At 38.1% G+C, this 12,422-nt stretch overlaps 1 protein-coding gene and 2 pseudogenes across 1 annotated transcript; all 3 read left to right on the forward strand.

Annotated features, from left to right (window-relative positions):
* The first annotated feature begins 920 nt into the window (after window positions 1-920).
* On the forward strand, window positions 921-4,216 carry LOC120171459. The gene is made up of 4 exons (XM_039179167.1): window positions 921-1,012; window positions 2,781-3,498; window positions 3,595-3,678; window positions 3,869-4,216. Exons 2-4 carry the CDS (start codon window positions 3,270-3,272, stop codon window positions 3,967-3,969), a joined length of 414 nt encoding a protein of 137 aa, XP_039035098.1. The 5' UTR covers window positions 921-1,012; window positions 2,781-3,269; the 3' UTR covers window positions 3,970-4,216.
* Window positions 4,217-4,566: 350 nt separating this feature from the next.
* LOC120171575 lies at window positions 4,567-5,086 on the forward strand (annotated as a pseudogene).
* A 2,621-nt stretch (window positions 5,087-7,707) lies between these two features.
* Window positions 7,708-12,072, forward strand: LOC120171589 (annotated as a pseudogene).
* The last annotated feature ends 350 nt before the right edge of the window (window positions 12,073-12,422 follow it).

The following is a 12,422-nucleotide window of genomic DNA, read 5'->3' on the forward strand; positions in this document are numbered from 1 at the left end:
TCTTATCATCTTGGCTTTCTTCCTGATTTTCAGGCATCCTTACATGGCTGTGGTTCTCAATTTCAGTCAATCATGGACTTTATCCCGTTTAGTTCAATTTTATGCTGCCACAAACGTTCACCTATATGTTTTAATGGGCAATCGCATTCCCGGAAGTGTTTCAGCCCTTGGAGACTATGCATCCCCTGATCTGGATCCTGATGAGGTTAGGGACAGTGAGAGGCCGACAAAAATACGCCTGGCGCAACCCGACATAGAGGCCGACCGTCAAAGAAAGTATGAAGGATGTATCCATTGGTGGTGGTGAATATGTATGTCTTCAGTTTTACACTAAAATTAGTAGCTGCCTAACGTTCTCCGTTGTTGCATCCCTTAAGGTGTCTCGGCCCTTGGAGACTAAGCGTGTTTAAGTATCTTTGAAAACACGGAGCTACCCTCTACTTCCTTATCGGCAAGGATTGAGAACCCGTCCGAGCTGTTATCATATTCATTGTTTCTCCGGTTCTCCGAGAAGACGAGAAACCGGTTTCAACTATACATGAAAAGAACATTAGAGCACTACCTGCTACTGCTAGAAACGTCCGTATTGAATTCTTGAATTGTGATATCAGGCAGATAAATAAGTACTATCGATTATATCGAAAATCAAACCATATTGAATTCTTAAGCTGTGATAAAAATCTGTGCTATTATCTTTTATCTGATTCACATGACTCAAACATGAATACTTATGTAAGGAATTGTAAAGTTCTTGCTACCCAATCTGTTATATCCAATATGCCACACCCCCCAAGAAAGGCAATAGCGAGATTATATAGTTTTCTTAATGTTAGGGGAAATATATAAATATCCATAGATTAGGTGCCACAATGTAATATTCCCTTGGAAACGAAAAATTAAAAGGTTCGAAAGGTCTAAACGGTAAATAAAACTACTTCGTTAGCAAAAGTTCCCTGATACCTATCTTTCGCTCTTATTTTTCTTTACTTCTCCGGGTTTTAAATGAGCTAAGGTAAATGTATTGTCTGCCTTTGTTTTGATTCAATATTTTCTTTCTATTTTTCTTTAGCTGCGGTTCATTTTCCTTATTTTTTTTTAAATTTTTAGGTAATTTTGAGTGTTCTGAATATGATCAACTTTGATACCTTTCATGAATATTTCGATTTTTACTGCTGATTTCGGCATTCTGACTCAATGGGCATCGTTCCTTGAATGCATTTTGCAGAAACCATGTCCCGAAAAGTTGATTAATTTGTGTTAAATGATGCACCCTAGACACTGGGTCTTTGTATTTTCTGCAATTTATCATGTTTTTTGCAGTTTTAGTTTTTATTTCCTTCTGTTAACTTTTGTTTTAAATTGGTATGACCTTTAATTCTGACGTTATTGAGTTAAATGTTATTTGTTTGATTTCTAGTGAAATTAACCTAATTTATTTTATCTTGTGATACCAAATTTGTATCTTGTTCCAACGAAAGATAATTAAACTTAAAATGCGTGGAGAGTGTATGTATCTGGTCAGATTGCATTCCCTATTTCTTAGTATACCTGGATACTGTTCAATGAATTTGCAGAATGTTATGGAGCTTATTGGAAATCTATAGTTTGATTTGTTTAGAATTGAACTCTCTCTCTCTGTCTGTGTGTGTGTGTGTGTGTTTTGATTCCAAACATGAGGATTTATTTGTAAATGTAAATATTTTAAAATATAAATGTTATTCTCAAATGATATGGGTTTCCTTTTTTAAAACATTAATTTCGTTATAGTCTACGACCCTGGCAATAACTTATCCGCCTTTGGTGGTTGGTAATGATCAGAAAAAACTATATCAAATTTGACAAGGGTGAGGGTGGTACCTTGATATTGTTAGCATGCCTTTTGTTCCAATAATTTGCTTTTCGTTATCTTCCCAATCGGAAACAATATGTTTAATCTGTAAAGAAAATTATATGGGTTTTATTAGCACTAATCAGGGAGGAAACACAACCAGAAGCCTACATTTTATGGGATGTAGGTCGCTTTCCTTGATCCTTGGTATTGAATTGCCATGATCTTCGTCCATTACCACAAACCGGAAGAGATCCCAAAACTGTTGACTATTCACTTCCCTTGGGACATTTTCTTCCTAAGGTCAAACTCCCTGCATGAAAACTCTTTAGCTAGTGAAAATCATCAATAAACTTTCTTCTTTCGTAATGTTGTAAATGGCTATTGTGTATTATTGTTATCATACACTATCCCAAACATGAAGAGAAGGTTCAAGAGGTAAATGTTGTTTGTGATAAACAAGTTTCGGTCTCTTAAGAATTTGGTTCTTAGGATTTTCTTTTTGGCCAATTTAGAGCATTGGTGGTCTTGTGTGGTAGTCGTATTAACTATTACCACCTATTTGTGTGTGAATTAATGGCTGACAAATATGTGTCTCTTGTTGCTAGTATTTACGCCATTTTTGCTTGGCTTTAATGAATCCGATAAAATTTCTATTGTGATCTACTATTGGGTAATGATTACAGCTTTAGGGTGCTTAGTTTCATTTAACAGCTATTTTCGGTTTAAGTCAAAGGCTAATGTTAATATATTTAGTGGTCTGGGCTCTTGCTGGTCAATTATGGAAAGCAGTATGCATTAGATTCCATGAAAAAGCTATATTTGGTCATTCGGGTTGGAAAATTATACCTCCAAGACTCCAACAATCTCTTTTTCCTTCTTTTGTTTAAGAACTGCATCATTCGTTATAATTTGGTTTATGTTATCATGATCGTGGTCTTCTTGTTACCAGAAGAAAAATTCACCAGATGGGTCAACAAACGATAGACTCAAAAATCAGTGAATACGGACTGCGGAATCCTGAAAATAACTCGGCCACATGTGATAAACAACCTCTAGTTGGTGCAAAGAAGACGCCATTGAGAGATCTGCAGAACGAACATAGAACTGTGCCTTACTCTACGGGAAGCTCTTCGATTTCTAAAGACAGAGGACTGGCTACTGATCCTGCTAAGGTTTCTGGAACTAAGAGACCATCCCCCGAATGCCCTGTGAGTCCTTCGCACTGCCAATCTCCAAGCACTAGTTCTATAAACGGGCATCTTGTCTATGTCCGTAGAAAACCTGAAGCTGAACTAGGGAAGAACTGTGCTTTCAACTGTAGCAGCATGAATAATTGCCAACGGCTTAGGCATGCTAGTCAAGTAGAGGGAATTAACCAACAAAATACCAAAATAAGGAGCCTAAAGTTTCTTGTTTTCAGGCATTTGCACCACTCCAGATGGCATCCTCAACAAGTTCGTCTTACAAACCTTCCATGCCTTTACCTCCCGGAAAGCCTGCTACTGGGTTAGCACCTTTAGAATCTAATCAGCATACAGTCGTTTCTGCTACCCCTGGTTTGGATAGTCCAAAGGGAACTATGAAGCTTCACTTTGAAGAACGGTATTATCAATTGCAGATGCTATTGAAAAAGTTGGACCAGTCCGATTTAGAGGATTACGCTCAGAGTATGTCTATATGCTTAGTGAATCATTCTTACCATATCGACTCTGATCTTAAAAATTTTACAGTACTTTTAAAGTTGTTTGATGTTGTGTTGTTAGTGCTTCGATCGCTTTCTGCAGTTGAACAAAGTAAACAGGCTGTTGAACTCGAAAAAAGATCAATTCAACTATCACTGGAGGAAGGTAATTTATCCGTGAGTTGTGTGTGCATGTATAGATTTACCATGTTTATAAATAATAACATACCATCATCGGAGTGCTGGTAATTTATCCGGAAAATAGTTTAAGGCATGAAATTAGTGGCATTAATATTTCGTTTTATGGTACAGCAGGAACTTAACTCTCAACATTTTTTCCTTCCCTGTCGTCTCAGCGAAAGAGTTGCAGCGTGCTGCCATTTTAAATGTCCTGGGAAAAAATATGAAGATGGATAAAGCACAACCCTCCAATCAATCGGACCATTCATACAAGTAAAAGGCGATCTCCAAGGTATCGAATGTTGTAAGTTGTAATATAAAGCCGTCGAACAAACGTGCAGACTTGTTCAGATTTTCGTTCCTCGCTAGTTTCTCAGCATTCGCAGGCTAATGTGATAATTTAGTGTAGTTTTTAAACTCGAAATTCCATGTATTTTCCTAGGCAAAAGCTTAAGGATCGTACGACTTCAAAACTGTATTGTCACATATGGTGCTGAAATGATCCTTTGAGTTGCTGTTGCTAAGCCCATCTGTCCTTTTTTTCTTCCTTTCGATATATATTATTTTGAAGAATAAAAAAATATATTTAGTGATATTATTTTGTAAATGCACTGAAGCATAATCTAGGGTAATTGGCTAAGGCCAATGTAACCACCCCATGTTTCCAACATCTAACTGAAAAGAACCCGCCCAATTTCGAAAACTAACTTGTCCCTCTTAATCTTTTTGTAACTGCCGACACGACATTTTTCTACAAAAGCAATACTTCCACCACGTTTTACATTTTTTTTCTCTTTCAATTCTTCATTGTTTCTTCTTGCTTCATCCCCTTCTGTTTTTATCTCGAGAATGAATGAAACGTTGGTTCCGATGATCCGGGTTTCGATCCCCTTCTACTACCCAATGTACCATCCTGGACCTGTCTTCTTCGTCGGGTAATGCAGTGAAATATGATCCGGATCACAGAAAGAAACGGACCAAATTGATTAAGATCGACACTGGTCAATTTCATACCTGTTTCCAGGCCTAAATATACCAAAAAACCCGACCCTGCTGCACCGAAGATCACTCCGCCGTGTAGCGAGTGTGGGAAGAAATTCTGGTCATGGAAAGCACTCTTTGGACACATGCGGTGTCACCCCGAGCGACAATGGCGTGAAATCAACCCCCGTCCGAATTATCGTTGTCCGGTTTCCCCCATCAAGCAGACGAATAACTCGTTGGCCTTGATGGTTGAGGAGGATCATGTTATTGCAGCATCCTTGTTGATGTTGGCTAATGGTACCGTTGCCGTTTGTGAGAGCGAATGTGGTACAAGTTATCAACCCGGGGTTCAAGAAACCGACGCTTTCAGGACAAATCCACACCAGATTAATCTGGTGACCGAAATCTAAAACCAAGCTTGGGCTTGACCGAGTAGGGCTGACTAGGCTGGGTGAGCTAGTGGGGGGCTTGGCCCTCTTTTGGTTTATCTGTATAATTCTAGCTTAAGCTCTTCGAAAAAATTTAATCATTCAATTCAGTCCTTTGGGTACTTTAATTAAATGCAAAATTTCCAATTTTATGACTTTAAAATTTTAATAATTCATTAAAACCATTTTAGTACAAATTCTAAATTTAGGTCCCAAGATCTTTTTAAAAAAATCTATCTGATTCCGATCAAAATGTCTGATTTCGTCCTGGTTCACGTGTATTTGCATGGTTTAAACTCTTGTTAACTTTGACGCTAGGGCCTCAAAACTTTAAATTTGTTAAATAACCCCCCTATAAATCGTAAAATTATAAATTAGTATAATGGTGAGTTTATATTTTGACCCCCGAAATTTATAATCCAATTCTGACTTTGCCCTTGGAACTAGAGATTCACACCGTTGGATACCAAAGGCTGTAAAAGTGGTATGTAAAAGTTTGAAGCAAATCCTTCAATTTTGTTTGTAAAGTGTAAGAAGAATATTTACCTAAGAAAAAAATAATTTATTTTCTTCGCAATATTTAACTTTTTAATTTGTTTTATATTTTTTTCAGTGTCACGTAATACTTTTAAAATATAATCATGAAAACATTTCAAAATAATAATTTACATCCATGTAATTATTAATTTAATATCTCTTGGGAAATATAAAGCAAGTGATAAAGTTAAATTATAGATTAGAAAAACAAGAAGTTGAAAATTTCAAATGTCCAACTGTCACCATGTAACCAATTTTCCAACAACTATGCATCATGACCTAAGCTCATCCCATACATATTTGTAAAGATTATTTAAGTTCAAATTATTAATTCTGATGGAATCTTTTATCTTCATCTTCATCTCCGACTCAAACCCACAACAGATTAATGTGTATAGACCCTCAATAATCTGCATGGGATTTTCTTCAATATTCATCAATTACTAATATTAGGAAAGAAATCAAAATCTTATTAATTAGTTTAACGGAATGAGGTTTTTGTTTGTTAAAAGAGATCACAAATATTCAATTTCTTTTTTACATTATGAATGAAAAAAATTAAATTGGAATAATCGTTCATAATAAATCTTTATAATATTTAATTCATAGTGATCAGATAATAATAAATCGAGTATAATTTTTTTAGGAAAAAATCAACTTCCCTTACAAGCAGAAGAATCTCTATTTCAACTATAAATAAAAAATGAACAGAAGAAGGGGATAGACATCAGCAATGAATCCCTCTAGTATCTGCCCTTGATCCTATTTGCTTATGCAATCCACAGCCTTAATTATATTATTATTATTATTTCATCCTACTGGTAGCTAAGTTGACTTGTGAATTTCCAATTCAGCCTTCTATCAAACCCATTTTTTTAAAATATTATTTATTAATTATAATTATACAATTAATTAAATTTTATTATCAACTTGATTCAATCTATCATAATTTAAGGAAATTAAATTGAATGATTTAGATGGATAAAATCAGTTCAACTGAATCTAACAATCAGCATAATTTTAATTAATTTTATCATTTAAATGAATTAATTTAATTAAGTCGGTGTACTTTTTGGATTAATGAGTTGGGCATATGGTTGATTAATTTAAAAAATAATATCTTTGGGCGTGCAATATTTTAGTGAATGAAATCAGCAACTAAAACGTCTGGGTGGAAGTAATTGGTTGGACGGATTAACATAACATTTTCTTTCACTTTCGATGACTAATCAAAGTAATTAAATATAATATAACATCGCTTTCATGTTACATAATCAGCTTAATTATGATCATCAGTCTATGAGCCATTATTTATATCAACTCCATGAAGTCATCAAGCTTTGAGATTTGAGTCGTATTATATTTTTTTTTTTCTTAGGTAGAACCTGTTGATTGTTCCCTGAGAAAGCAACAAGGCGCAGGCCCTGCCTGTTCTCCTCAAGCAATCAGACTCAAGGAACCCTCGGAGGATTCCACGTTTGAACCATTAACATATGATTAATTTGTTTAAAAATTACAGCTCAATGGTTAAATGCTAACGGACGCGGCAACTCGAGCAAAAACAGGACGAGTGAGCTCGGTCATGCCCCATGGCCTCCCGAGATCTTGATAGCCACTTTGCCAAGAGCTTTTAACTATTTTCTGCATAAAAAACCTCGACTGACCCTTTGTAGATTCCATCACGTAACTTCTCCAATTGGAGTTTACTAATTATAGAAAGAAAAATGATGAAAATGGAAAGCATTGGATTTTCAGGCTGTCCGAAGATAAAAGAGTCAAGTGGTCGGATCATATTCGGAGTTGATAAAAATCGGATCTTTAATTAAAAAAAGAGAACACTTTTTCTTCGGTTACAATCAAATTTCTTACCATTGGAATCTTAAATCTTTAGAAATGAGAATATCTTATTTGACTCTTGAAGCGGGGCCCTATGATTTTTTCATCGAGAGAGAATATTCTTCAAGCGCATAGCTTGAGATTTGTAGTTTATATAAAAGGCACAACCCAAGGTACCATCAAGAACTGATGATAAAATCACTGTGATTGAAATTGCTTCTCTGAATGTTTTGTTGTTTTTGGTGTAAAACAAAGGCAACTTTCAATCGAACAGTTGACACTGGGTTTTTTCTCTCTCAAAGATTCTTTGTAAAGTGAGTGGCTTTCATCTCCTCCTTTGTTTTTACTTCTTTATTTGTCTGTTTTCCTTTTCTATTAATAGTAAAATCTGGAACTTGTAAGCAAAAAATAGTGTTTAAGCAAAGGGGTTTTGTTCTTTAACCTAGTGTTTGTTTCAAAGCCTGTGATTAGTGCATGTGGAAGCTGATGTTGGATAATTTATTTTAGGTTTGGTTGACAATGTTTCTGCGTTTGGGACAGATTGGGTGTTTGGATACGGGGAAAATGAATCTTTACTGGAAATTCATCTTTTTGTTTTTCATCTTCTCTCTGCTTCTTTGTTTCGGTTCATGGTAGTGTTTGCAATTGGAATGTAATATAGGCTAATAGGCTCTGGTTTAGAAGCAAATTCCGACATCATTTTCTCGACATGGAAGACGATGGCGGTTTCGCACCTAATTCTACATTCGGAAACCTCTCCGATGCTGCTGCTTCCATGGATTTCGATTTTATGGATGAACTCTTGTTTGAAGGATGCTGGTTGGAGACTAGCGATGGGTTCAACTTTATGCAGCCTGGTCCTTCAACATCTAGTGGTCCGAATCCGAATGACCCTTCTCAGAGCTTGCATCAAATGCATCAAGGAGAGGCGGAAACAATGGTTCCGGACCATTCTCGAAGTCAGTCGGAAAACTGGTTGGCTGTTGGAAACGCTACATCGATGCCACAACCTGGAAGTTTTATAGTCCAAGGCACCGAATTGAGGAATAGATGGTGGATAGGACCGAGGGCGGAATCCGGTTCTTCGTCATCTGTGAAAGAGAGACTAATGCAGGCTATTGGATATTTGAAGGAATCTACAATAGATAGGGATGTCCTTATTCAAATATGGGTGCCTGTAAAATGAGGAGGGAAGCATGTTCTTACGACCGAATGTCAGCCTTACTCACTCAATACGAATTGCAAGAGTCTCGAAATCTTTAGAGATGTCTCCGAATCCTATAACTTCCCAGCCGAGGAGGATTCAAAGGAATCTGTTGGGTTACCTGGCCGTGTCTTTTTAGGGAAGTTACCTGAGTGGACACCTGATGTTCGTTTCTTCAGAAGCGATGAATATCCGCATATTAGTTTTGCACAAAAGTACAATGTTGGTGGGTCTCTTGCTCTTCCTGTTTTCGAGCGGGGGAACGGAACTTGCTTGGGTGTTGTTGAGGTCGTCACAATTACTCTAAAGATCAATTTTCACCCGGAACTTGAACACGTCTGCAAAGCTCTTGAGGTCTCCTCTTTTTCCTTCGTAATCTCCATGCTCTCCGTTTATCTTATATTCTGATTCTTTAACTGTTAACTCAGGAGAGTTTGCTGGTCGAGAGTTTTGAATATACCTCATGAGTCATTTTAGCATCGTAGACATCTTTGTAGCTGCTAAATTCGGATTGCGTTTACTTACGCATCTTTCTGAATCTATGATGCTTGCTGTATGTGATTTGTTGTGCCGCTGGCATACTTCGTTGTCGTCCATGACGGATTTTTCGTATGTTAATGCACCAACTGTCCTTAGTTTTTCTCATTTTTCTTCATTTTTATAATAACAACTTTGTTGCTCCGTATATAGTAATTGACTTCTCATTTTTTAGAAAAGTAAATTAAATACATAAAAAAACCTTTCAGAAGAGCCAACGGTCATGTATTTGTTTATTATGTTACTAATTTGTCACCTACAGGGCCCTCTTCTATTCTCATGTTCTGGTTTAAATAAACTGTATCTATTCGCAGGCCGTTGATCAAAGGAGCTCACACGGCTTCACTCTGCCTGGTGTTGAGGTAAAGACAACGGCATCTTAAGCCTATAGTTTCGACTGTTCGGAATTTTCATCGTTCTTTTCTGAGACAAAACAACTCCTCTGGTTTCACAGGCTTGTAACGAGCTGTATCAAGCTGCATTGCCTGACATAGTCGAGGTTCTAAGATCCATCTGCAAGAGATATAAGCTGCCTTTGGCTCTAACGTGGGCACCGTGCCTCAATCAAGGTAAAAGTGGATGCCGACATTCTGACGAGAACTTTTATCGTTGTGTTTCCACCTTGGATTCCGCTTGCTTCGTGGCTGACGAAGGTCTTTTGGGCTTCCTAGAAGCGTGCTCCGAACATCACCTGTTCCAAGGCCAAGGAATAGTTGGCAGAGCATTCACGACAAACAAGCAATGCTTTGCAACCGATATAACTGCCTTCAGTAAGACGAACTATCCTCTCTCTCACCATGCAAGGATGTTCGGATTGCGTGCTGCTGCAGCTGTCCCGCTACAAAGCACTTTTACGGGATCGGTTGCATTCGTTTTGGAGTTATTCTTGCCGAAGGATTGCTGTGACAGCGAAGCACAAAAGCATATGCTGAACTCATTGTCCAGTTTTATGCAACAGGCTTGCTGGAGCTTGCACGTAGTTGTGGACAAAGAGCTCGAGGAGGAAGTGATACTGCCGGTTAAGGAAATGGAAGTTACCTCGGATTCGAGATCAAACAAAGAAGAAGCTCAATTTAGGATTTTTACGTCGAAAGATAACTCTCCGGAGGAGGAGTCATGGATTGCACACATGATGGAGGCCCAAAAGATGGGTAAAGGTGTTTCTGTCTCGTGGGAATATCAAAAGGAAGAAGAAGAATTCAAGGTGACAACCCACTGGGAAGAGACGCAGCTAGAGTTATACAATAAACATGTACTTTCGGATATTGGACATGCTACCCAAAATGCCGGAACCAAGGCTACTGTTGATGGTGGTGGCGGCGACTCTTTTTCTGGTCAGCGATACATTTTATCCGGTAAAAAAACAGGTGAGAGGAGGCGAAAGAAGGTGGAGAAGACAATCAACTTGCAGGATCTTCGGCAGTACTTTGCAGGGAGTCTTAAAGATGCTGCTAAGAGTATTGGTGGTAAGAAAATATTCCATTATAGTTACAAGCCTTGTATTCTTGCCCGATGTCCCGATTTCTGTTTAACTAAATAATGCTTGTTGATCAAGGTAACTACTCATTTTTCGGAAAAATCATATAGCTCGAGAAATTTAATTACGGAAAACAACAAGGGATTTGGCATCCATGCATTAGCAGTATAGAGTACCCAGCTCGTTCGAGTTGCTTACTGATTTTATTCTATTGCAGTGTGCCCGACTACCCTGAAAAGGATATGCAGGCAACATGGGATCACTCGGTGGCCGTCTAGAAAAATTAAGAAGGTAGACCACTCCTTGAGAAAACTCCAACTTGTGATGGACTCGGTTCAAGGTGCTGAGGGAGCCATTCAACTAGGGTCTTTCTATTCGAGTTTCCTCAAACTGAGCTCACCTAACTTTTCTAGCAGCGGACCGTCTTCAATGTTGAAGATCAGTAACCTTTCTATTCCATCTGAACCTCAACTTGACAGAGACATTTTCGGCCGAGGAGCACCTGCTTCAAAATCTCCATCTTCTTCATCCAGTCAGAGCTCGAGTTCGAGTGCCTGTTGCTCCACTGGAGCGAAGCAGCAGAGTATCAGTATCAATGCCTTGGGTAGTGCAGATGGGTTGCCAGAGGAAGATCCCAGTGGAGCACTGAGTGTTCTTGGTGTTGAATTGCACTCCTTGAATCAAGAGGAGCCGAAGCTATCTGCAAGAACTGAAAACCGAAATATGATAGTTGAACATCCTAATTTCGAGACTCGACCTTCATTCCTGAAAACTGTCGGCCAGAAATTACCAGCAGGAGGCACCTTGAAAGTAAAAGCTATGTTCGGAGAAGTCAAGATACGGTTCATGTTGCAACCAAATTGGGATTTCATAGACTTACAACAAGAGATTGCTAGGCGATTCAACATCGAAGACGTCACCCGAATTGATCTCAAGCACTTGGACGATGATGATGAATGGGTTCTCTTGACATGCGACGCCGACCTTGAGGAGTGTATAGATATATACAAATCATCTCAAAACCACACCATCCGAATCTCCCTTCATCAAGCTTCTCACCCTAGTCTAGGAAGCTCGTTCGGTAGCAATGCACCGGTATAAGACCACGATCAGTTCCCTTACGTGTCGGGACTTCAGAACTACAAATTTAGTGGTAAGTAATTCGATATATATTTCCTTATTAGTGTTACGAACAATCATGTTCCATCTGAGAACCTGGTGCAAGAGACATCCACCAGGACCACCGCTTTAGTGGTGTCATTTTGTGACCGGAACTTATCAACCAGAGCCTATAGTCGATAGATGGAATCGAGATACATGAATTATATAGTTATATACAATACAACAAAGGAGTAAGCACCGAATTCACGGTGGGTGAAGATGACCAAAGAGGATTGTGAAAAACACTTGATGGCATAGCTATTCTATCGTATGCTTTTATTTTTTACTGTAAAACTGATTCATTGAAGATTAATCCATGCAGTGTATACCTTTTTCTTTTTATTTACTGAAAGACTGTAAAAATGTTACATGTTTTCATATTTCTCACGATACTTGCGTAAATGTATTAAGATCCGATCTATTATCTTTTTCATTGGCCACAGGTACAACTCCAATTCACCTCCCCCCCAACCACCCGACTCTTAGCCGATATGCTGACATGGAAATCGACCCCATTGTGTCCTAAGAACGTTCACGAGTTAAAAATCTCTTAGATACTCCATTTT

The sequence above is a fragment of the Hibiscus syriacus genome, unplaced genomic scaffold, assembly GCF_006381635.1.
Source record: "Hibiscus syriacus cultivar Baekdansim isolate YM2019G1 unplaced genomic scaffold, ASM638163v2 tig00111834_pilon, whole genome shotgun sequence".
NCBI lineage: Eukaryota > Viridiplantae > Streptophyta > Magnoliopsida > Malvales > Malvaceae > Hibiscus > Hibiscus syriacus.

Coding starts and splice junctions, on each gene's coding strand:
- LOC120171459 (XM_039179167.1), top strand. CDS start 3,270: ATGGCATCCTCAACAAGTTCGTCTTACAAACCTTCCATGCCTTTACCT. Junction 3,499..3,594: donor TTTAGAGGATTACGCTCAGA/GTATGTCTATAT, acceptor TTGTGTTGTTAG/TGCTTCGATCGCTTTCTGCA. Junction 3,679..3,868: donor TCAACTATCACTGGAGGAAG/GTAATTTATCCG, acceptor CTGTCGTCTCAG/CGAAAGAGTTGCAGCGTGCT.